The 25670-nt window shown below is 38.2% G+C and overlaps 1 protein-coding gene across 1 annotated transcript in view; it reads left to right on the forward strand.

Moving 5' to 3' along the window:
• Positions 1–25670, forward strand: part of TRHDE (thyrotropin releasing hormone degrading enzyme) — a 213141-nt gene that overhangs the window by 90097 nt on the left and 97374 nt on the right. Inside the window, exon 6 of the mRNA XM_065669125.1 lies at positions 12643–12780. Coding sequence (XP_065525197.1) covers positions 12643–12780 — 138 coding nt within the window. The remainder of the gene's footprint in view (positions 1–12642; positions 12781–25670) is intronic.

The following is a 25670-nucleotide window of genomic DNA, read 5'->3' on the forward strand; positions in this document are numbered from 1 at the left end:
GCTTTGGCTGTATTAAAACTCATTCTTTTCATCTCTATGAAAAACACATCCTGAATTACAATGTAATGATTCTAATTATGAATGCAATGAAATCTGGCAGGCCTTTATGATTTTAGCATAGTGAAATGTCATAGATGACAACGTTTATACACTAAATTTTATCTTCAAATCATCAGTCATTTGTTCTTCACATAATCAGTTTAACAAATCCAGAATAACTTTGCTTTAGAAGTCATTTGGAATATAACATATTTGCTTGAGATTTCTGTGGAATTAATTTAATGTTCACTGTTATGTAAATGACATGCCCATCACATGAAATCCCCATGTTTTAGCAGAATACAGGCAAAACAAATGGGTTAAACAAGGTATGACAGTTAAACTGGGAATCAGACGTGCTGCATAAATTAATATTAACTACAGTAATATTGCTGTGCCCAAAAAAAATTAATCTGTCAATTTTTTCCTTAAATTAAAAGCAAGGTAGACATAAACTTTTCATAAGTCTTTGGATATCATTGGCCTTTCATATGAAAGTAGCCATACTGACATATTTAAATAATTACAAAATTGGTGGCCAGATGGAACACTTGATTAGTTAAACATTTAAACATGCTACATCCTTTTGCATGCTAGAGAAGTAATCACTACTGTGATGTTTCTGCTTTATACAGAGATTGTAGGAAGAGGAAGTAAAAGTTGCAGTTACAGAAATTTGGCTTGCTGTGTAATTTTGTTACCGGTATAAAGCACGTTTGTTGTTTAGATTATACTGACATTTGTAAGCTTGAAAAAATAAAAAGTCAGCATTTATGAAAAGAGAAACTGCTCCAAAAAACTTCACCCCCTCTCCCCCAAAAATTAAGGGTATAATATGAGCTTTGTAATCAGTTGCAAAACAAGACCTACAAACCTTATATTCTGTCATGATGGTTAAACGATATTCCAACATTCGGGGTGGTGTTTTGTCAGTGGTAATTCTTATCTTTGTAATAAAAATAAAAGATGCTATGTTGTATGATACCACAGCTCTCTGCATAAGGAAAACAGAGTAATATGCCAAATCCTCTTTCTAAAGAACTGAGAAAGTTTAGGCAGTTAACTTCTTTCTCTTGTAGTTCTGAAATGTTACCCTTGAAAGTTTCCTTGGGAAGCCATGGACTAAAATGTCAAGTTCAGCTCGTTGTCACCTTATTAAGGATTTTTGGTCACATTTGGTTTTGAATAAGTTTAGAAGACTGGTAGTCAGTTCCAGAAAAAGGACTTTTATCTGGAAATGTAGCTTGGGCAGTATGGATGCATCTGAATCAAATTGATCTACTCAGAGCTTCCTACCTGACTTGTTGGATGCCTATAGGCTACAGGCACGTAAGTTTTCACCATTAACGCTCTGTAAACTCCTTAAATTTTAGCTACTATTTAGCTGATGATGCTTCTCTTTTAGCAGAACTGAGCAGTTTTCAGTATCCATCTTATATAGCATTCACAGGCTAGGTATGGCTGAACTGAGACTCTTGGAAGAGCTATCCATTAGGCATGTTCACACCATTATAACTTAAACCAAGAGCACTGAGTTCTGCACAAAGCAGAGCACGAGGGATTTTGTCAGAAACCTGTTTTCTGGCTTTTCTTTCTTCTCTAGGTTGTTTAGCTTGATTAAACATTTCTTCCTCCTCTGAGATTCTTGATTTTTATCAGGTTTTCTTAAATTATTTCATAATCTCTTTTTTTTACTGCAGGAAAGTTGGATGTATAATAATGTTGGCCAAACTGCTGTGGAGCGTAACATTTTATTGAGCCTTCCAGCAGGTCTAGAATTTCTTGTTTTGTCCAGAAGGCGTTTACATACTTCATCGGACTTGCATAATCTTAATGCAAAAGGAAATACAGTCCTTATTAAACCCTTGCCATCCTTATGCGCTGGATCCTCCTATTAAAATCTTGGGTGAAGAACCAAATGCAGAGTCATTCTGATGGCGGTGTCTTTTATCTGTTGCAGTATAATGTAAGGTACATCAGAACTCTCCTTGAGGAAGGAGACAAAGTTTCGTGGGTTTTAAAAAAAGAAGCTGAGTTTTCAATGTTGAGATCCTACAGGGTTCCACCACAGGTCTTACTGTCTTTTTTACAATTTAAATTACTTCAGATCTGTCATGGTTTAACTCCACTTGGCAACTTAATACCACACAGCCACTCACTTACTCCTACCCTCATTCCCTCCTCTGGGTGCGTTTGGGAGGAGACTTGGAAGAAGGTAAAACACATTGGTTGAAATAAGACCTGTTTAATAATGGAAATGAAATAAAACATAATAATAATAGAAATAGTAATAGGGAAAAAAAGAGAGGAGGAATATATGAGCATGACGTGCTGCAGTATGGAATACTTCTTTCGCTAGTTTGGGTCAGCCGTCCTGGCTGTGCTCCCTCCCTGCTGCTTGTGCCCCTCTTCACTGGCAGAGCATGGGAAACTGAGAAGTCCTTGGCTTAGGGAAAGCACTACTGGGCAACAACTAAAACATGGGTGCGTTATCAACAGTATTCTCATACTAAAGCCAAAACACAGCACTGTACCATCTAGTGGGAAAAAAATCAACTTTATGCCAGCTGAAACCAAGACAAGATCAAAGCTAGAAATTCTTATTTCCTGCTCTCAGCTAGAAAATAAGCCCATGCGTGTTACTTCTTACCTTTTGAAAGTGCAGCTGCCTTTGATTTTGTAGGAAATACGTCCCTACTGTACAGTCATTAGTCATTTACCATGGAAATTAATTCACGATTCTTTCCATCTCAGCCTCTTGCCTTGCCTATCCCCCTGACTGATTTTTTTTGAAATTTTTATTCTAAAGTGTCTCAAATTCTTATTTTCAAATCTCATTCTTCAAGGTCTTTGGAGTTTCAACAGTTGTTTCTGTGTTGTCAGGATAGTTTTAGGAAGAAAGCTGGCTCTGCAAACTGTTGCCCCTATAGATCAGAGAATTTTGCTTGATCATGTGTACTCAGAGTAGTCATCCGCATGTGAATTCCCTGGCTGTTGCTATTTTATGACTTAGAAAGAGATGAGGTTTCTGTATTAGAGGCTTACCATGTAACTTTTTGGTTGTCTCTCCATGCCATCAAAAAGCAACAGCATCTGGATATGAGTTTTTGAGCTGTAAGATCTTACAACTGACACAAGGTAGTCTCATGTCTGTGGAAGGTGCCTCTGCTAGTTTTAGGAGCAGAGCAAAGAGAACTTTAGAGCAGAAAACTATGTGCTGGTAGTTTCCACTTCACAGCCCTGTCTTTTCTCATCTATCCTGCTCACTTTCCTGTTTCAGAGGCCCGTTTGCAACTACATTTTCCATCTTGCTTTCTGTTTCTTTCATTATCCTGAAGTCCTTTATAGGTGGCTTTGTAAAGCAAGGAATTCAACTGAGGCTTATAGATCCAGGAATTTGTTGACTGACCTTTTGCCTCCTTATATTCTGGTAGAAGAAACCATCATGTTTGTCCTTGAATGTCTCTGGAATTGGGGTAGGTTTTGAGGACTATGACAGCAGGAATTATGAGCGTGTAATTTTCCCTTTCATCTATCAAACAACCTTCAAATACTTTAGTGGTCAGTAGCTGGCCTGATGCTGAGAAAACATTTCACAGAGCCCAGCTGCCTTCTCTTTTTTTTATTATATAATAGTTGGCTTTGCTGACAACTTTATTGGCTGAGCCAAGGTGTAGTACACCAGTGATAGCCTTGAATCCTTTGCCTTCCCTATCCATTGGAGCTCTAGGATAAGAGCTCCAATTTTCTTGTATGCTTACTACTTTTATAATTTTCAGCTTACTACTTTTATAATTGCCAGACATTTTCTTAGTATTATACAATTGTGATTAAAGTATTCGGAGTAAAACTTTGTGTCTACATGGAAAAGCATCTTTCATCTTTCTTAAAGCAAACCATGCTTCCTTCACATTGTTAGGTTCCAGGGTCTAGGAGATCCTGCAATTACTACAGGCAGCTAAAAATTATGTTGAGGTTGCACGTTGTTTCTGTTTTAAAAATACATGCTGCAAGAAATTACCTGTGCCTAAAATTTTAACAGAAAACCATTTAACTGAACTTCATTACATTAAGTACTTTGAACATCATGCAATATGCTGCTCAGACTCTTGATAAATGACCTTAATTGCCTATCTTTCTCATTGACTCAGTTGGAATAATAAAAGTAAATACGGCTGCTAGATACATATGTATCTTTAATGTGCTTAGACTCAGATTGCCTCCTAAAGTGTTTGTCTGAATGTGTAAAGTTTTTTTAGGCATTGTTTGACTCATAGAATATACAGAATATTATTATAAGTTTTAAAGTAGACTTAAGACCTGGGTTTTTTTGATTTATTTCATTATTATTTTGGCATTTCAGACCTGAGCTGAAGCCTGCTTGATCCTTCTAACCCAACATAAATATCACACAGGCTCAGCATTGAGAGAGATTCAGCCTCTCATGTTTTTAAACTACTTTCATCTCTTCTTTTTTGGTTAAAAGCTCCCCATGCTGGAATAAAGTAAGCCTTTAATTAATACCACATGGAGTGTTTTTTGCCCCAGTAACTGCTCAGTGAAGTCAGTCCTTGTATGATTTTCTGTTTTAACTCAACTGTGGGGAAAGCTTTCAATGTAAAATTGACTAGAATCTCATGTATAATTGACTTTGGCAGGAAAAAAGAAAAATGTAAAGGTAAGCTGCAAGATCTTGTTGCCAATTACTAGTCCTTTTAAAGTATACCAGTTTAGAAATACTTGTACTACATTTATTAGGAAAATAAATCTTCATCTCCACATGGTCTTCCTTAACAGTTTCTTTTTTTATGCTTTTAATATGTTTTAATATCCATTTAATAATGGAATTCTTAACTTTAAGTAGTTAACTCTTAACACTTAGAGATCAGACATAAAAGAATATCAATATTTAGGTGAAACGTTTATTCAAGAGATTAAGTTCAAGTTTGGAGAGTGTCAGCTTCTCTTCTTTCTTCATGTCATTATCTGCTCATCTTCATAGAACAGTTAATATGACACTATGATGAGAGCTTTTGGGTCATGTGAGTTCAAACCTCCCGAGTTTGGGGTTTAGATGAAGCTTTTGTTTCAGAAAGAAACTTCAGTCAACTGGCTGAATTTCAAATGATTGTGAATTAGTAACCACTTTGTCTTCAGTAGAAAAGAGAAGGAAACTTGATGGCAAGTTTTGCCTCAAGGCAAGGACTCACTGCAGGGTAGTGCTACTGAAACAAGAATATGCACTTCATCAGGAAGTGCAGTTGGTATGGGATGTTCAGCAGCAAAGCTGTAGCTGTGTATTTGTATTCAGTATTCTTACTGAAGGAGTCTGCTTCTCACATTTTCAGCTGTCCTGAATGTACTGCCACTGTTTATTTTAAAATCATGGTAGTGTGCAGTTACTCGGAGCCCAAGCAATTTTTGGTTTGCCTGCAAAATATCTTTGGTTTCTTCAGGGCTTAGGTCATTGAATCTCATCACTTTCAGGCTGAAACAGTCTGGACATGCAAAATCCACCCAACAAATGTTAGAGTACCCAAAAATTATTCTCATTGAGGGTGACTTCTGGCAGTTGCTGGAAGTTGACTCAGTATACTAACCACATCTCAAAGCCACTTTCATTTGAATATTATTTACTGTTACTTGAATTGAGATGAATTTCCTCTACAGAGTCTCCTTGTGGATTTTTGAAGTAGAGGGTAGACTTCATACTTTGCCTAATGTTTTAAAATGCTCTGGAGAGAAATGCCTGAGGAGACAATGGATCTGTGTTCATCTGTTTGTTTAATGACTTTATTTCTGTAAAGGCAGCTACACACAAAGTGACAAAATATGACCATGGAGAGTGAAACTGGCCTTTTTTTGTGAAGTGCTGGTGGTCAGTATGTGTTGTTTCCTTTTCTAACGCTCCCTTTTCTGTACTGCATCCTTCTGTTTTGTAGGCCTACATTTGGCTTAGTGGATCTGGTGTATAACCGAATTAAAGGTACACCTGGAAAGCAGAGTGGTGAGAAGAAAGAGCGGTTGAAGCAGATGCTGTAATTCCTTAAAATCTCAAAATCCAATCTGCTTGGCCTCTTAAGCAGGTTGTCAGGAATATCTGATTTGGCACTTTATTAAAAAAAAAAACATATCCAGTTCTCTTTGCTGATACTCAAAGCTTTTGGTATTCCTTGACTATGAACTCCTAGAACACTCACATTGCTTTATAACAACAAAAATTGTCAGTGGGAAAATTTCTCATGCACAGGAACAGAAATTTTGCAAGGACTTTGAAAATACAGGAAAGAGGTTTATGTAGGTAGACACGATACCATGGCATACAGCTGATAATGTAGAATATTCTATGATCTGTTATGTTGCAGGCCTCCTTCAACAAGCTGCATACATAATTGAAGCACACATACAGATATATAAATTAAAAAAAAAAGAAAAGGAAAGGTAATCTGTCAGCTGCTCAAGCTACTTACAAAAAAAAATTGCTGTTGGGAAGAAAGAAATGTTGCTTTCATTTGCAAGGACTCAGGAGACTTCCTGTGCTATGGCAACTTAGATTTTATTAGCATGTAGACAGAACTTGCTTTTGTCCCTCAGTGGATCTTTTGTGCCTTTAAGGTACTGTATTGAACTTTAGGTTTCCTCATAGATGGTATTCCTTTGTAGTTTGTTAAGCTTCACCCTGAAATATATTGTATTAGAGCTGATCTGGTAGTGTATATTCTGGTGTTCTTTGATTGCTTTCAAAATTTGGCCCTGTTTTTTTTCCCCTAGGGTGCAGTTTCCCCATAAACCCAGGTACTACATCTTGCAAATGCTTGTTTTGTCAGGCATGAGAGATCACTTATCTCTGTATTCATGATAGTAAAGCTCTATATTTTGGAGAAGATATTTCTGTCAAATTTGTCAGGAAAATCATTTACAGATTTGCACACTGATATTAAGCTTTATTCAAGTAGATTCCTCAGTCTGTAAGCTGTTTGAATAGCTTTCCCAGAACAAAGATGATTCCTTTAATATTGAGGCCTTTGATCTCTTCTGCCTACTAATTATCAGTTTCGGCTTTCATTGTTCTATTCCTTTTATTCCACTGTTGGATGTTTTGCCTTTTTTTTTTTTTTCCCTCCATTTTAATTCTTTTCCCTGGTATTTCATATTAATTTTTAGAAATTATTTTTATGTGACTATGTATACGTTATTGTCATGCTAACTTGAACTCTTATATTATGCCTCAGTAAAGTCACCAGCAGCAGTCCCTTTCCATTACATCATTATCCTGTTATGCACAACTCATTTTTAATGGCACTTGAAAGTACAGACTTTTCTGCCAAAAAATGTTAATTCAGAATTCCTTTCTTTACATTTAGAGGTAGAATAGTTAAACAGTGGGCATCCTGTTGGAGATGAATGCACCTTTCCATAAACCTTCCTCCCTAGAACAAAGTGAAAATAAACCAGAACCAGGAAGCTTTTTTGTGTGTAGCCTGTTCCTTACTGCTGATTCTTTTTGCTATGGAATGATTTTCAGTATAGATCACAATTAAAAATCTCTAGATTATTTCCATAATATGGAAAAGTTGCTATAAGTGGAACTTTTCTGACCCACAGTATTTGTGCTTCTCTTACCAGAAGCAGTGAAATTTGGATTTTCACTATGATTAAATGCTGTCTAAGGAGCTGACAGCACATACAAGGGATAAGTCTTTCAGGACAACCTTGTACCAAATACAGTAGGTCTTACTGCAAGGATTAAAAGAAGTCTTTCTTATAAAGAGACAAATACTTGAATCTAGTAACTGCAGATCTTTGATAATGTAAATGTTTGAAAGGCATGGTTGTCTGATAACAGCATTTCAGTCCCTGCACCTGAAAGCATTCTCAAGAATAAGAAAGATTATCACAGAATATCACAGAAACATGGTGGGATGGCTCCTATGCCTGGAGTGTTGGAATGGAAGGTTACAGGCTCTTTAGAAAAGACAGGCCTGGCAGGCGGGGAGGGGGAGTTGCCCTTTATGTTAGGGATAGGCTGGAGAGTATGGAACTCTGTCTGGGGACAGGTGAGCAGTTTACAGAGAGTTTGTGGGTCAAGGTTAAAGGGAAAACAGTGATGGGAGACATTACTGTGGGGATCTGTTACAGACCGCCTGATCAAGGAGAACCTGCGGATGGAGCACTCTACAGACAGATAGGAAAAGCCTCACGCTTGCAGGCCCTTGTCCTCATGGGTGACTTCAACCACCCTGACATCTGTTGGAACGATGGCACTGCACGGCACAAGCAATCCAGGAGGTTCCTTGACTGTGTGGAAGACAACTTCCTTTCCTTCTGCAAGTAATAGAGGAGTGAACAAGGAGAGGTGCCATGCTTGACCTCGTGCTCACCAACAGGGAAGGGCTGGTTGGGGATGTGACGCTCCAGGGCAGCCTTGGATGCAGCGATCATGAGATGGTCGAATTCGAGATCCTCAGGTCTGTGAGAAGAGTGTGCAGCAAGCTCACTGCCCTGGACTTCAAGAGAGCAGACTTTGGCCTCTTCAGGAGCCTGCTTAGTAAGGTTCCATGGGATATAGCCCTGGAGGGCAGGGCGGGCCAAGGCTGTTGCTTGATATTCAAGGATCACCTGCTACAAGCTCAGGAGTGCTGCATCCCAACTAGAAGGAAGTGCGGCAGGAGGGCCAGGAGACCTCCTTGGATGGATAAGGAGCTGCTGAGGAAAATTTGAAGGAAAAAAGAGGCTTGTGAAATGTGGAAGCAAGGACAGGTGGCCTGGGTAGAGTACAGGGATGTTGTCTGGGAAGCTAGGGACCAGGTTAGGAAAGGTAAGGCCTGGTTAGAATTAAACTTGGCTAGAGACGTGAAAGATAACAGGACGGGATTCTATAGGTACATTGCAAATAAAAGACAGATTAGGGACAAAATAGGCCCCCTCCAGAAGCTATCGGGAGAACTGGCTACCCTGGATTTGGAGAAGGCTGAGGTTCTGAATGACTTCTTTGCCTCGGTCTTCACTGGCAAAGGCTCTGACCACACCACCCAGGTCTTGGAAGGCAGACGCAGGGACTATGAGAATGAAGACCTTGGGCCCACTGTAGGAGAGGATCTGGTTCGAGACCATCTTAAGAGCCTGAATGTGCACAAGTCCGTGGACAAGGGGTTAAAACTTAAACAGGGGAAATTTAGATTGGATATAAGGAAGAAGTTCTTTACTGTTAGGGTGGTGAGGCACTGGATTGGGTTGCCCATGAATGCTCCATCCCTGGCGGTGTTCAAGGCCAGGTTGGACAGAGCCTTGGGTGACATGGTTTAATGTGAGGTGTCCCTGCCCGTGGCAGGGGGGTTGGAACTTGATGACCTTAAGGTCCTTTCCAACCCTAACTATTCTATGATTCTCAGAGGGAAAGCAATAAGAAATAACTGGCATGTCTTTTCTTCTCAACATGGGTATGGTCCCCCAGACTTCACATATCCATAGTTCAAGGAGAGTTTGAGGAAAGGAGATTAAGAGATGGGACTCCAAGTGGGCAGTAGGAAGATAAAAAGCATAGGGGCTTCCTGGTTGCCTTTAGAGAAAGGCACACATTTGAGTGGAAGCACCTCTGTGCTTATGTCAGGCTAGGTTTCTGCTACGGTCATGTCAGCTTCTGCTCAGAGCCCTGGCCCTATGTTAGCACTTCACAGCACTGCACTTTCAAGCAAAGCCTCAGACTCACCTGAAGCTATCTTTTCCTTACAGGCGGATCAGTCTTTGGCTTTTTTCTTGCAGTCATACTCCTTCAGAAGGAGGGTCATTGTTTCAGATCTAGCTGCAAACCTGCCACCTACCTTGTTGGCAGCTCGGTACCCTCATTAAATGCATTCCAAGATTGATTTTTTTAGAATTTCTGTTCTACGTGTTTCTTTAGTCGTGTAAGTATCATGTTAGATCAATTCCACTGTACTGTGTAGAGCAAACTAACAAGAGAATAGAAAGACCCTCTTCCATGAGTATAAGCAAGTTGGTCACGTGTTGGCCTTTCCCGCTTAGTATGTTGTTAGGACTTTAATAGCTTAGTGTTTCTTCAACATAATTAAGTCAGTTTTAGTTTCTTTCCGCATTTCTATTTCTTGTTGTCTCTTCAAGATGCAGGTCCCTGTGTGTATCATAGAATGGTTAGGGTTGGAAAGGACCTTAAGATCATCCAGTTTCAGTCCCCTGCCATGGGCAGGGACACCTTCCAGTACACCAGGTTGCTCAAGGCCTTATCCAGCCCGGCCTATATTTAAGTCTCCTTTTGAAGTCTGCTCTCAGGGGGCTCATCCTAAAGGAAAAAAGCTGGGAATGTTTTGTTTGGTTCTTTTTTTGGGCAGGGGAGGGGAAGGGTGTTTGGTTTTGTGTTTTTTTTTTTTTTTTAATCCTTTTAGTTCAATAAATTTAGCTCTATAGATTGAAAGACTCATTAATTCCCACTAAAATGCAGGTTTACATGCATTTTACAAGCAGACATACTAGCTATTCCTGTTGTATCACCGTGTAATGGTGCGACATAAATTTTAAGGAAGACTTTTCAGCTATGGTAACTTCAATGACTAATCATGAATCTAAAATGTTCTTTTTCAAGAGATAACCAAAGAAACAAACAGAAAACACAAATGTAGCCTGTCCTTTTTATTTTTTTTTGTATTCTTCTTCTATCTTCACTTTATGTTTCATATGTGCTGATTTTCTTGATTCCAGGTTCTGTATTTAAAGTATTAATTTGTGATTAAAAATGATCCTTTTAATGAATTAATTCCAAACTAATAATCCAGCCCCACAGGTGTTTGTGAATTGTGATATTCAAACTTGAATTTGGACACAGATCCATAACTCTGTGTTCATACATGTATGTATTACATCTCACACATCTCATGAAACTGGGGCTGTATTACTGACTAATAGAGAATGTGAGGTGCAGCCAAAGCATCTACAGTCCTTTACACCTGAGCAGTTTTCCCCTGAGTAGGACTGTCATAATAATTGTTTCCCTACACCTTTTTCCCCCCCTATATTAAAGGGCAGTTGCTAACTGTGTATGCCTGAGAAAATCTGGAAATGAACAATAATACAAACAAGACATTACATCTCCCTTCACAAACCTTACCTCATGCAGCCAGCTGAGAACACTAGGAGTGTGGTGGGTAATTGGCTTTTCTGCATCCTGTGTTTTTAATCGCCTGAATATACAATCAGCTCAAGGTACATTTCTTGTGCTCTAAAGAATTTTAACATAAAGGTTTATTTCCAGATGGATCAGCACTGGAAGAGCTCTTCAGCTGTCTTATAAATATAATCTAAATTAACACATTGATACCAAAACCTTGACACCCAAGAAATTAAACATAGAATTTATTATGTAATTGTGTGGTTATTTTATCTGAGGACATCAAGGTGGCTTTAAAAAAAATGCAGCATTCTCTAGAGTTCCTTTATGTTATGGCATGAGTTTGACAATGATTGAGGAACATTTGGGTTCAGGTAATTTAGATACAGTTCAAGATAGATCATTTCAGGGTAAAAAACCGCATTGAAACCTTCCATAATTTTTAATTCACTCTTTGCATTTATTTCTGACTTGAAAAAAACAAGTAAATGAAGCTCTTCTTTCCTGAAACAGTATTTTGGATTAGAGACATCTATATGAATGCAATATGAGGGAATTTTAAGGCATGTAATTTCTCAGCTGAAGTCCCATCTAGTTGCACTGTAAAATTGAGTGCAGCATAGTTCATAGGCTGTACATGCACATTTAATTAATGTTGCTGCCAGAGTAAATATGCAGCAGTTTCGGCATACCTCTGCAATCTGTATTTATGGAAGGTATAGAAACAAATTAGTATGTTGGATGTTGTTTGGGTTTGCACCTGCCTCTGATGTAGCTGTGACTTTGACTATGTCATTTAACTTCTAGATGCAGCTATTGTCCCAGTTGTAAAGAAAGATAATATTTTCCTTCAGGTGGAAGTTACAAAGTTTTTAGAGCATGCAAGCTCTTGAGGAGAAAGGATTTCTGTACCAGAATCATGAAAGACAATGTAGGCATCTGTAACACTGTTTCGGGCTCTGTTCATTGTCCTGTCGCATGCTGACCTGCTGTGTGAACTTGGCACAAAGAGCCAAATGACTGAAACTTCACTAAATGAAGCAGTAGTAATTCTATTTACCTATCTCTGTCAGAAGTTTTCATACCCTCAAACCTGCAGGTTTTCATATGCAGTCATCTTGACAACTTGTCGCATCCACGTATTTTTGTGATTGAAGACTACACAATTTCACCTCTCTCACCACGCTTCGTAACTGTGAATTAATAGTCATAATCAGAATTGCAGTGTGCACCTACAGATATGTTTTGGTTCATTTAATAGTCTTTACTTTGATTTCAGTAAAGTTTTATTGCAACAAAAAATTTTAAGTCAGAGTCTATTCCATATTCAAGACTGTAGGAGGTCATGGTGACTTAACATTTCTACTAGGTCTGATTTTAGCCAACTGTCATATTAGTCAACTGCCTCTGATAACTGTGCATAATTTCTGTATTGTTGTAAATGTGTATTGGCCTGTGATACTACTACATACGCTGTATTTCAGGAAAAACAGAGATTTCTGACAGATGTCCTACATGAAGTGATGTTGCTGGATGGTTTGGCCAGTTCACATCCAGTATCCCAGGAGGTGCAGCAAGCCACAGATATTGACAGGGTGTTTGACTGGATTGCCTATAAAAAGGTAAGGCTAATTAAACTGACCTATCATCTCTGTATAGTTACGTCAGTAATTATTAGAAGATCATGTTCTGTCTGTAGAACAAATACCATTTAAAAAAAGCCCATACACTACAGTGGCTACTAGTTGGGAAACTTTAATTTGTGTGGAATGTATTTGTAATATACAACAGTGATTTTTGCCAATTAAATTCAACCTATACAGTGCTATTGAATGTTATAAATAATAGATTTGGATTTTTTTACTACTATTTGTTTTGCAGTGGTGTCTGAATTGTGTTAGATGCTTTAAAAAGCAGAACAATGTGTAGTCTTTGTCCTTTTGAAACTCTCTAGGAAAAGGATCCAGTGCTGAAGTTAAATGTAGAATTTTTTTCTGTTTTTTCTATGCATGAGAATTCTTCTGTCAGTTAGTGAAAAGTCTAAAGTCATTGTGGAACAGTGAGAGTGGAGGAACTGCCTTCTGGCATGGTAAAGGAATTAAAGGTATTAAACTCAGGCAGTTTCAAATTGTACTTCAATGAACAGAAGGCCTTTTGGCCAGCTTTGGGACTGAACAGCTTCTGGGTAGGAGTGAGAGGGCTGCACACTTTCACCTTCTCCATTTTATGTCTTTGGGTTGTTAGTATATGGCCCAAAAGCTGGTGGTTTCAATCTTAACACATGGTTGTTCTCTGCTACATGCTATATGTAATACTGTGCCTTAATATCGTGACCAAACATGTTTGGAGTGTGATGCAGAGGCTGCTCTCTGCAGCCTTCTGCTGTGAAGGCTGTACTGGACCTCTCTGCTAATGATTCAGTTACAGGAGTCTTTTGACTATCACCTTTGCATTTGATAATATTTTCTTCTGCACTATTAGCTGCCTAGCATCATACTGACATGCACGTATGTAACAAGACAGCAGCAGCACAACACTGACTTGCCTACTGAGCCTCCAGTTTATCCAGTGTTCATTCTGGTCTAAAAAAGATCTGTGTACTCTCTTATAATCATCAGTTATTCCCAGTCAGCAATAACTTGAACTTGATCATTTTCCGTGAAAGGATCTAATTTGCCTTTCAGGGTGGGCAAATGAGAGTGTGTGTGTATATGTCCATGTAATAGGTGTAGGATGCAATATGCAAACACAGAATACTTAGGGAAATATTTTAAAATGCTGGAATTGCTCAAAAGCCCAAGTAACAATTTCAAAAATCCCTTAGCTGGCTTTGTAAACATTACTCTTGGTCAATTAAACTGTAATAGCTGGCGGCTTTTAGCATACTGAAGTATTCTCATTGTTTAAATGTTTCAGTCATATGTTTGCCTGTGGTAGCTGAAACTCAGTTCAGCTAGTATGTTTAGAGGCTTATCTCACATCAGTATCTTTATATTTAAAGCTAATTATGTTTTTATTAATATGATAATAATAATATCACACAGTAAACTGATACTTTACATTTTTTATATTATGAATACTTTTCAAGCATCAAGGAATTTTCATTTACATTGAAATGACAAATAGGGCATTAGCTATTTTAGCTATAGTATTAGCTATAACATTAGTGATAGTTACCTATTTTATGCAGGTGTTAGTATCTCTCTTTTCTGTGCAGATTAAAGTGCAATCTTAATCCTGTATCCTTCCATTTAAAGGTTCCTTTTTCATTGTAACAGTGGCCATGGCCGATGGTTATGGCAGGATCTCCACTCAGCTTCTCTGCTGGCCAACTCTCCTGAAGCCTAGGTGACACTTGAATGTGCTCATAGCAGGGCCTGATTCTGTAAATGTTGAGTCTAGATAGGAGATTGCACCTTGAGGAATGGCAATGGAAGAATTTCCTTAACACACCTTCATAGGTGAGGAGATTAAAAGACCCACTCTTTCACCCATGGAGACTTCCTGTCTGATAATTTGTCTGTCTGCTATTTTCTGTAACAATTCATCCTTTTGTTTTAGATACAAGCAGTATCTAATAGGAAGAAACTTTCCCAACTGACTTCATAACTGCTCTTTTCACTGTTTCTGTATCTTCCTCCAGACACCTGACACTGTTGTCTTCTGAGAACAGATTAGAGCAAATTTAACATATTGTAGATCTTACATTGTTTTGTTCCTATGTAGCCTTGTAGGCATGCATGCATGTTGTGCACTTAAAATCAACTAGGGAAATAAGCTTATTTATTAGATAGCTAGAACATTTGCCTATCCTTCTAGTTCTCTAGTGGCTGCAAGTATAAATTCTGTGTTGAATGGTATGTCAATAAAATCCAAACTGTAAAATTATACTGAAGGCTTTTACCTGGTCAGGCGTGTGCCTCGAAGTCCTCCTTACACAATGAGCCCTGCTAGAGGGATGTTGTTGCCAGTGTTTCTGGGATGGCTTTTTGTTTGCTGACTGATTTTGTAAGTTGCTGTCAAGTATTAAGTTCTCAGGATATTTTTCTGTTGACTTTAGTATAAACTTTGAATCAGGACCGTCAGTGATGACTTTTCCACTGTCTTAAAAAAACAGCTTGTTTTTGAACAGTCTAGGACTATGTGCAGTGTCTTTTCCTTACATTTTGATATGGTTTTATTTCATTCTCTTTTATTTTTTTTTCTTTTTTATATGTCCATCTTGTGCTCCCTGGGACCTTGGATTGTAGATGTGATCTCTTTTCTCTCTTTACAGTTCTCTACACGATACTGAAATCATGAAACTTTCTCCCATCTAATTTTTGTTCAGTGAAATGACAGTCGTAGAATGTCATTGTCATTTCATTGTCTTTGCTGTCATCACTGTGGCATAAATCAATTAAGCACCATTAAAGTGCCCATCTCTGCTAGGCACTCAGCTGTCATTTTCAAGATATGCCTTTTTCTATACACTTCAGAGATGATCATTGAAACTATGCTATTTAAATGCCTTGGAGCTGAATATATTTTTCATTTCCACTTTCTTGTCCTTGGTGGTTACACATGTTAAGAAATCTCATGACATAAACCTCTGAAGAATGGCATTCAGGTAGTCCCACAAGCAGAACAAAACAGATACTACAGCCCAACAGTACACAGTGTTTTAACACGTAAGCTGTTGAGGGTAATGTTTGCCTCTTTCAAAAGCATCATACTAGGTCAGCATTCTTTAGATAGGAATGTGTAAATCTTCACTAGGGTCACAAATATATAGAGAAAAATAAGAAGTTGTGGTAGTTCGTTAGTAAACAGTAGCAGTAGAGGATTCAAGTCTCTCAATTTACTTCAGAGGGGGTAGGTCTTCCTATTGCAGCTGGAAGTGAGAGTGTCCTCCCACGATGATGGGAAAAGTGGTTCTATCCCAAGTGCAGTAGGAAATATAGGCTGTTGAACACAAGAGTGGATCTGAGAATTGTTAAAGCAAAAAGCATGACAGCCTTTCCACATCAGAAATAACTGACAGCAGGAGTCATAGTCCTCAAGAGCTGCATCAACAGAGGAGGAGAGAGTGCAGCAAGAATAACTTGAGAAGGAACAATCAGTGAGGAGCAACTGGCAATAATAAAATGGAGAAACAAGACGGCTGCATCTCAAAGGGAGCAGCCAGACCCAGAACAGCATGAGGGAGAGAGATCCCAGACAGAACTAAAGGAGTCATGGCCCTAGATAAGCAGTCACAGCCAGATAAGAGAAAGGATGAAAGGGCACCAAGGACGCTGTAGAGAGCCAGATAATATCTGAAGTAATTTCAGTCAGTCTGCTGCGTGCTTTGAAGTGTGCTGGTTGCAGATTCTGGCAGCAATCACAGTAAGCAAGACCAGCATGATGGAGTGTAACTATAAAAATACCCCCAGTAGAATATGTCTTGGCAGGTGACAAACAATAATCAAAACAAGGAAGAGGATGGCTGGAATAGTTTAGAATATCCCTTCTTTTCTTCCCTGAAGAAAAATTAACCTCAGCAGTGAGATCAGTTACTGGCCCTAGCTTTGTAATGCAGGCAATTCATTATTTCCTAAACATGTATGTGCAATTTCTTTTTCCTTCTTAACTATATACCGCCTCTTTGAAAATGCTTTTCCCTGCTTTCTGTGTTAAGTGATGGAAGGAAAATATATTTCTAATAACAATAATGAGAGACCATGCTACCTGCATCCCCTCAAAAGAATGTTCTGCGTTAGGAAATCTGTTCAACTAAAAATCTGCACAAAGAAAATGCTCAGCTTCCCTGTATGTTGCAGTAATAGTTCTGGCAAAAGAGAACACAAGAAGTTGAAAGCAGTGGCTTGCTTACCCTTTTGAGTGTAATTCTCTGAAAATTTACAGCATAACATGTTCTGCAAGACTATGGAAGAACAGGAGGGATAACTGCACTCACTGTAAAGTCTCTCTAAGAACCTGGTTCTTTTTTACTTCTGTTCTTCAGGCACTGGGAAGGACATTGGCACTGTAATAACAGAATAAAACAAAAACCCCAAGGCATGTATTCTTCCCAGTAAAACCAGGATTAGTATCAGAGTGAAATCCACTCAGTCTGGGAGTGCGATTAATTTGTGACAGTGTGCTTCTATGAAGTGACCACAGAAAAAGTGAGAGCAGCGCATTAATAATGAAAGAAGTTCTAGATAAACACCTATACATAGTAACCTGTAGTAAAATAGGTTTTATTTTATTTATTCACTTAACTAAATCGATAACATAAGATGGTAGCCAGCTAGTTAAAAGTCTTACAATACAGGTAGCTTTACTATCGACTCCCTTACGATAGTGTAAAGGGAGAGCTCTGTTTTCCCTGACTAATTTAGCTGTGATGTTGCCCGTGAATGCCATCAAATCCAGGCTGAGCATTTTGAGATGCTGGTTTCTGTTCCATGACTTGCAAGTGCAGCAGGTCAGCGCCCAGATTGCAGAAGGTGCTTTCAGGAGCCATTTGTTTGTAATGCATTGTAACAGGGGAAGTATCTTGTAGTAAAAATAATATCTTTCTGTTTAGATAAAAAGATCGTAGGTCATTACTGCTTCTAATATGAAAGCTGTTGAAAGTCAGAACTAGTGAAACGTTTATGTACAAGTTCAGAGCAGCCCCAAGAGTTCTTGACTTGATGTATGCAGGCTTTCCCACTCTATCCAGTGGGTGCTATTATGTAAAATTAGGCAGGTACTTCAAAATATTTAAAATCTTAAGGCATCTGAAGCACCGTCCTGACTCAAGGTAGTATTTTCTGAAGAAGAAACATAGAAATCATTATGTGTACCATGTAAAGAGCTATACACCTGATGTACCTCAGGAGCATTCCCCACACTGGGGAGAACTGTATTTGGGTTTGGTTGGAAATAATAAAAATGGAGCACAAATGCTCAGTCAGGGCAGAGCAAAAGGGGAGATGCAATCTGTTTTGGTACAGGACTGTCTTCTGCCTGTTCCCTGTTGAAAGGCAGTGGCAATCGGGAGGTCCCAAGGACTGGAGTGAAACCAAGGCAGAAGTAGCAAAGGTGGCTCAAGACACTCTCCTCTGCCATCATTTTGCATACTTCTTTCCCCAACAGGGAATAGCAGGAATGGAATAGTGCATCTGTGTCTTAGGTGTTTCCATGACTTAAAGTTCTGATAAACGTGGATGTACACAGGAGTACCAGCACCAGAGTTCCTGAAGTGCACTCACCTTTCTGCTTCTCTGGCTTTACTTTTTAATGATAATTTTTAGCAAAGGGCAAAGCAGGAAGTACCTTTGTAAGCCTTTACAGGCTGTTTTTTCCCTGAAGGAGTCCAAAACCAAACAATGCCCAAGTGAAGGCAACACAGCCCAGTTCAAATCAGTAAAACAAGAACAACAATTTTAAGTGTTAAAGAAGTAACTTGGAACAAGTTGCAAGAATTAGAAATAGAAAACAAACTGGAGATAGTGAAATAGAGTAAAAAGAAAAAAAATTGACATAAAAATATGATTGATATTTGTATCAAAATGTGATCCTGCAGGACCACTATTCGAGAGGGAACTCTCTGGAACAACCTCTGCCATCCTGTTTTGTTGTTGTTTTATAAAGGTATGTTTAAACAGTGGATAATTTCTGAAGCTTAAAAGAGGAAATAATAGAAAGCAGAGTGGCATTTTTAATTACAGTTAGTTGCAAATCAGACTTGGGCAAAAGGATTGAGATTCTTATGTTGTATTTAGTGAACTAAAAGGAAAAAATAAAATTAATATTCAACCTTTGTGGAAACAAAGCTGGTCAAACAGACCTGACTTCAATCTTTGATGAGATTAAATGTGTGGTTGGTAAAGATAAATTGTGTTGAGACATAGACTTTCAAAATCTTTGATTTATTATAGCATAATATTCTAGCTAAAAAAGCCCCCAGTGCTATACCGTGTTATTAGAGAGTACAGTGGCTGGATTAACAGATAGCTATCAGATCATACTGATCGCCAAGGTAATCATCAGTGGAGAATCTTCACAAATTCTGAGTTTTGTTTTATTTTACTTAATTTGTCCTTGGATTGCGTGTGGAGCTGGTTGGTAAAATGGTGAAGTGACTCTGTAAACACTTCTGTAAGTACTCATCATAAAAGGGAAAATCTTTGTCCATTGCTCCTAATGGAAAACACATGTTTGTCGAGCCAATTTTATTACTAGAAGAGATTCTTAATATAATGGATTTTAAGATGTACTAATTTATTACTGTGAGGGTGGTGAGACACTGGAACAGGTTGCCAAAAGAAGTGCTGTATGCTCCATCCCTGGCAGCATTCAAGGCCAGGTTAGACAGAGCCTTGGGAGACATGGTCTAGTGTGAGGTGTCCTTGCGCATGGCAGGGGTGTTGGAACTGAATGATCTGGAGGTCCTTTCTAACCCTAACTATTGTATGATTCTATGATTCAGCACTTAATAAATGATGATGGCCTCTCTGTATAAATAATGTCACCAAGTTCTTGTCTTTGTCCATCCTTGAAGATTTCCTCATACAAGTAGTTCTGGAAAAAGTATTACACGCTTTTGTCCTTGTCAGTAGCATCAAAATATGTAAAAAAGATTTTTGTGTTGAGGCTAAATAATACTCCTGTTGTAAATGGCATTCCAATAGCATTTTGTCTAGGCAACTGAAAACGTTTTATTATTCAAGGAAAATAATATGACAATATCCACCTGAAGAACATGATTAGTTATGGTCATTTATCCCCAGATTTTATTTTTTGTGTCATGGTCCTAAAATTTGCAACAGAATTTATGTCTAAGACAAATAATTCGCCAAAGCTCATCTTACCATCTGACCATTTTGGTATTATCCAGTCCTAGAACAGCGGCGTTTGTCAGAATGGAAAATGATTATGATTTCCTAGTGAAAATCTCTCCTTGAATATAATGTTGCTTTTTCAGTGGTGTTTTGGCATCAGATAAATGGCCTTACAATCTATAACAACAACATAAGGTGCCTTTATACATCTTTGATGATTTAGCACAGTACATTACAGGTTTACAGGCATAGATGCTGGTTTTAAAAATACTAGCTCCTCTGCACTCTAAGTAAAATTTTAAAAATAGTTTAATTTGTTTATTAAAATATATCCCAGTTTTATTGCTGAGTATTAGCAACATGTTAACCTGTGGGTGTGCACTGCTCAATAAGCAAATATCAACCAGAAATTCTGTCTTACTTTAGAAAGAAGACAAATTAAATGACTGATTTTTATTTTTTTTATAGTCTGTACTGTTAAAATCAAGTAGGAATAGTTATTTTGAGATCCTTTTAATGAATGCAATCCCTTAGTTTTTAACAATCTATTATCGAGTTCAGGGAAACCACTCAGATCCAAATTCAGCCAAGTACATAGTTGTTTGATTTTATGTGTGTAAGCTCTAGTATTTTAAGTTGGGTTGCTTTCATGCCTAAGGGTAAGGCACATATTGTCATATTTTGTACTACTGTGCTGCATAGTCTGCATATACCTATCTCCTTCCTTACTTCTTCTTACAGCTTTTATGTGGGTTTTCCAAAGGGAAAGCCTCTAGGAATTCATTTGAACATTTTACATTTATGCCACAGGGAAGAAATCATAGGCACATGTTTACTCATTTAGACAAATGAGTTCTGTTAACCTAATCAAATAAGGAAATATTCACACTTATCAAATTCACATGCATTAAGCTTCATTTTTCTTGTAGTGTTTGGAGGTGCCATTGGAGAATACAGGAAATAGCTAAGCTGGTGTATTACGGTGCTCAGTTTCTGAAAATGAGAGGGGGATTTATTGCTGGTGACTCATGATACAGTCTAATTAATTCCCTGAAAATAATTTCTCTGTGAGTACTTCTGCAGTTCCCAGAGATGAAATATTCTGCATAGAGGCAGTGGAAGAATTCCAGAGAAGGCTTTGCTCAAACATCTCTGCTCTTACAACTCAATAGAAGGACCTTAGCAGAGGTTTCTCAGGAGCCTGCCACAGTACCATGTTATAACTGATGGTATGAACAGGGCACTCTTGTTCCACAATTACCAGGATAGGGCTGCATACCAGGAAAGACAGTTCAGATGACAAAGGTGGGAAAGTAAAATACATCTCAGCATGATCTTCTGATTGGGAACTTGAGAAATGGTTGGACTCCTGTTTAGGAAAAAAACAAGTGTATGGTCAATATGTTTGCTTATGGAAGCACAGTTTAAATGCAACACCTGGATTTGAAAGTGGTTGTCCATTTTTCAGTTATTCTCACAGGAGAACAAAGGGATGTCCTTTGTTTTGCTTGAGGTCATGCCAGTCGCTCAACAGACATTACAGCCAGATTTCTCCCATTTCTTGGTCCTCTTCTTTAATGTGCAGAGAGTGACAGTACACTTAATTCAGTGCACTAGTAGTGCACTGTGTAGTGTAACACAGCATTTCAGTTGACCAAGTATTTAAATAATTCATTTGTGCATCTATAGACTATTCTGTATCTACATTTGAGGAAATTCTGCAGATGTGACTTAGTCAAAACACATTTTTCATATTAAATTTCTTCAGGATTCAACAGATTTCATTTTAGTTTTAGAATTTTATGTAAGAGTTCTTTTTTAAATGTCACATTTTTTCTATGTTTGATGTACATTGTTCTTTCACTTTAATTCATGCTGTGTTTTTCCCAATAAGCTAAATTTCATGGGGCATCCAGCTGTGGTTGCTTAGTACCAACAAAGAATGATTGTGTTGGAAAACGTGACTTGGATATTACTTTTTGGCTAGTGGCATAATGCTCAAATGTGCATTCTTTGCATGAGTGCTTGGTAATACGCTCTTCAAATATTTGAAATGAACTTAAAATCACAGAATTATCTAAGATTTTGAGAAATAAAGAATAATGTATTAATTCAGGAACTTTGGGCTGAAATGAAATTATACTAATTTACTTAAGATCCCATTTGATTGTTGATACCCTTAGGCTTTTATTTGACAGAGTACTGTAAAAATATGTTCTATTTTTAAGAAAAAACCTACCTGTATGCTGCTTGTATTACACTTGGGGTTTTAAAAAATCTTTCTTCAGCATGTTTCAAGAGGAAAAGATACATTTCAACCATTACTCAAAACACATTAGCCAAAATTTGGCAGATTTTTTGTGATCTTAAGTGTTTCTGCTACGGTAGTTTGTGCCTGACTTGGGTGTGTATATACGGCAAGTATGGCTCTGGCTTACTTGGAGATAAGTAAGGGGCCATGTCATGGCCAAAGTGTAAAAGGGAGACTCAGATTCTTAAGGATATATCAGAGAAGTGCAATGGATTATTTGTATTGGACTTTCCTGTTGAAGAATGGGTTGATTCCCATGCTCATGTTATTCTTTGTAACAGATAGCTTGCAAGAACGATCAGTTGGAGATAGGTATATGGAAAATGCCAACTAAAAGAGCTGAATTAGTAGTTAGGAAATCTGCAGATCTGGGTGGCATCCACCTGCACCTTTTGAAGGTAACCATGTATAGAGCTGCAGAACTTCTGGCAGTGGGATGTAGACCTTGCTCACAAATGGCCACTGTGCCTGAGAATTGCTGGGATAATGTGCAGAAAGTCCTGGGGGTTATAGGCTGGTGAGTTTGACATCCTTCTCCATCAAGGTGGGGATCTCTAGGGCAAATAAAGAGTAAGATAACTGAGCACATGGATACATATGTTGGTCTTGCCTGGACATGCATGCTGCAAAGGGAGATTCTGACTCACTAACCAGCTGGAGTTCTTGCAGGGAGTCAGTAGACACAGGATTTAAAAAACGTCTTTGACAAGGCACGTTGCCTGTAGCTAAGGGTAAATAGTTTAAGGAGGGAATGTTTAATGTGTGGGCAATGTGACTGATTCATTAAACAAAAAGAATACTGGTATGTATCATGTATATGTTAGTAGCCATCAACTTTTGTATATTGATTCTCATTTTAAATCAGGAGCTCTTTGTGAAAGAATGGTAACTTTGTGAGTGCCTGTTGTGGTCTGAGCATTGTTTTAATCAATGAAGATGAAGGTGATTATAAGAAGTTATTATTGATAATAATAGCTCTAATTATAATATGAATGAAATATGGTGTAATTGAAGTAAAAGATTGAGTAACTCACATTTCCCTTAGCTAGAGAGAAAGGAGCCATAATCTTAAATTGCAGGGATACCAGCATACAGAAAAATAACTGTAGGCCTCCTATCTGTGTCCCATTGTATTTGAAAAACAAGCAGTGCTATTACATATTAACGAAGCCTGATTTTGACTGCACTCACTGCTGCACAATAGAAGAATGTTAATAAATCACCTGTATACAGTGTTGGTGTGGTTTTTTTCTTTTTGTTTGTTTGGGGTTTTTTTGTTTGTTTTGTTTTTAAATGAGAAAAGAGGCAGAAAAATGTATGGTTGGAGGTTTTGTGGAAAATGGACCTTCTAAATTATTATATTTCTTTTAGAAATTCACTTACGTATTTTTTGTTAATTGTCCAGTGATCCTCTCCTAAGCACCTCACTCCTCATTTACACCTTAGATAGCACAGTGGTGTTTTTCATATCAGGGTTCTTCCTGATTTCATGTTTCATCTCACAGAAGTGATCATTATGAACTAAATCGAAATAAACAGCTCTCATTGCTAAGCAAGGATGGGAAGGTAGACGTTCGGTGAAGTAGAGATATATTGAGGTCTGTGTAATTATTATTACTGGTGTTTGGCGTTGCATGGGATAAATGGATAGGGGAGTCTGCAAGATGCTGTCTCAGACTCTGCAGACTCAGGGAGGTGTTTTTGCACTGTTTGTTTTCCCATTTTCTAAGGTTGCTCTGTAAGTTGCAGGATAAAATATCTTCATGAGGATTCATGTCACCTCACTTCGGATATTCACTGTATTGACTGGTGCAATTGACTGGTCCTTTAACCTCCCTGCATCATCAGTGAAGATAAACAGGCACTTTTAGGCTGAAATTCATGTGTTCTGTTTTAGATGCATGTCTTTGGATGAGATGAATCAGGATGAGCTGAAATGCTAGCTTCTCTCTCCAGTGCCTTTAAAGGGAGTCTAGGCAGCTGGCTCAGCTGTATACAACTGAGTGAGCATCAGATAGATGCAATGAAGGCATCTGCTCAGTCAGATGATTTTCAATCCTACAGTTAAACCAAAATCAACAAAACCCACAAACACAGAAATAAAAAGGAAAAAGAATTTGATGTTCTAGGAAAAAATTACAAGTTTTAAGTGTGAAGGAGGACAGAAGAGTTATGCTAGGTCAATCTTTTATAGTCTCTTTTCTGTCCCTGACTCCAATGCATTTACAGGACACTAGATTATTTCACCTTTGCAAGAGTCATTTGTAGTTTATGGTTTCTGTTTTGTGTTGGTGATATTTTTCTCTCATGAGCAATTTTTAGAATCCCGACATAATTTTTGGTCCTTAAAAAAATAATGCTGAGAGAATTCCCAGCTCATTTCTATCTTGTTACACATGGCCCCTTGCCTCCTAGCTTCTGTATAATCCTATGTACTGGCTTACTGACTTTTATATTGTCTCCTTCACTGCAATTGCTTCACCAGTTCATTATTTCAAGTACTTTGCTTTGCTGTCTGCTTGGCAAACACTACCTGCAACTAGCAAACACTGCTCTGTCTTCAGGGCTCTCTCTTGAACCTTTTCTGGTTTTCTTAAACGAAAGCATGACATGTAGAATAAATCAAGCTATGATGTATGTTATTTGACATATAAAAAGAACGGTGTCACACCAGTTTTCTGACTCCACAATTCAGAAATTCTTGGGAACTACTTACTAGTACAGAGCTTCTGTAGCACAGTTGGGAATCTGTCTTTGTGTGGCCTTTTTGGGCACTGCATTGCATCGTCTCACCTCACTTTAGATGTCTGCAGTGCAGATACGTATGCATAAGCTAGTCACCCAAGGCTGCTTTTAGGATGAATTACAAGAGATGGGTGCTTTTAGGCTATGGTTCTCTTGATCTATTTGGAGGTCTACTTTAAGATGAGATTCAGTGCATCCAGAAGTGACTGGTGCTGGCCTTTGGCTGTAAAGGAAGTCTTAAGCAACTGAAGTAATTGTAGCCACAGATGCTACAGACAGCTGCATTGAGTCAGACGTATCCCCTTCTGTGCGGCTGTATTACAGTACTGTGTTGTATGCAGTAGTCATATTTTTGGGGGTTCATGTGTAAATCTTTTTATTTTTCCTATTAAAGAAAATTCCATTTGGTACTTTCTTTTGTAGTAAGCTGCTCTCCTTTTGCCAGTTACTCTGCATACCTCTTGCGTTTTATCCCGCTGCTTGCAAACCTATTTCTCTTTATCGCCAGTCAGAATGCCAGTGTTTGCTGCCTTTCCCATTCCTTTCCAGAGCTGGGAGTCTTGATTGTTTTTCCTCTTCTTACTGTTTTACCTGCTTTCAAAGTTCAGGAAAAGTGAAATGAGTGGTTTCTTACTTTTTTTCCTCCCATCTCTTTTCCCTC

Source organism: Lathamus discolor, chromosome 1, assembly GCF_037157495.1.
Source record: "Lathamus discolor isolate bLatDis1 chromosome 1, bLatDis1.hap1, whole genome shotgun sequence".
NCBI classification, from domain to species: domain Eukaryota; kingdom Metazoa; phylum Chordata; class Aves; order Psittaciformes; family Psittacidae; genus Lathamus; species Lathamus discolor.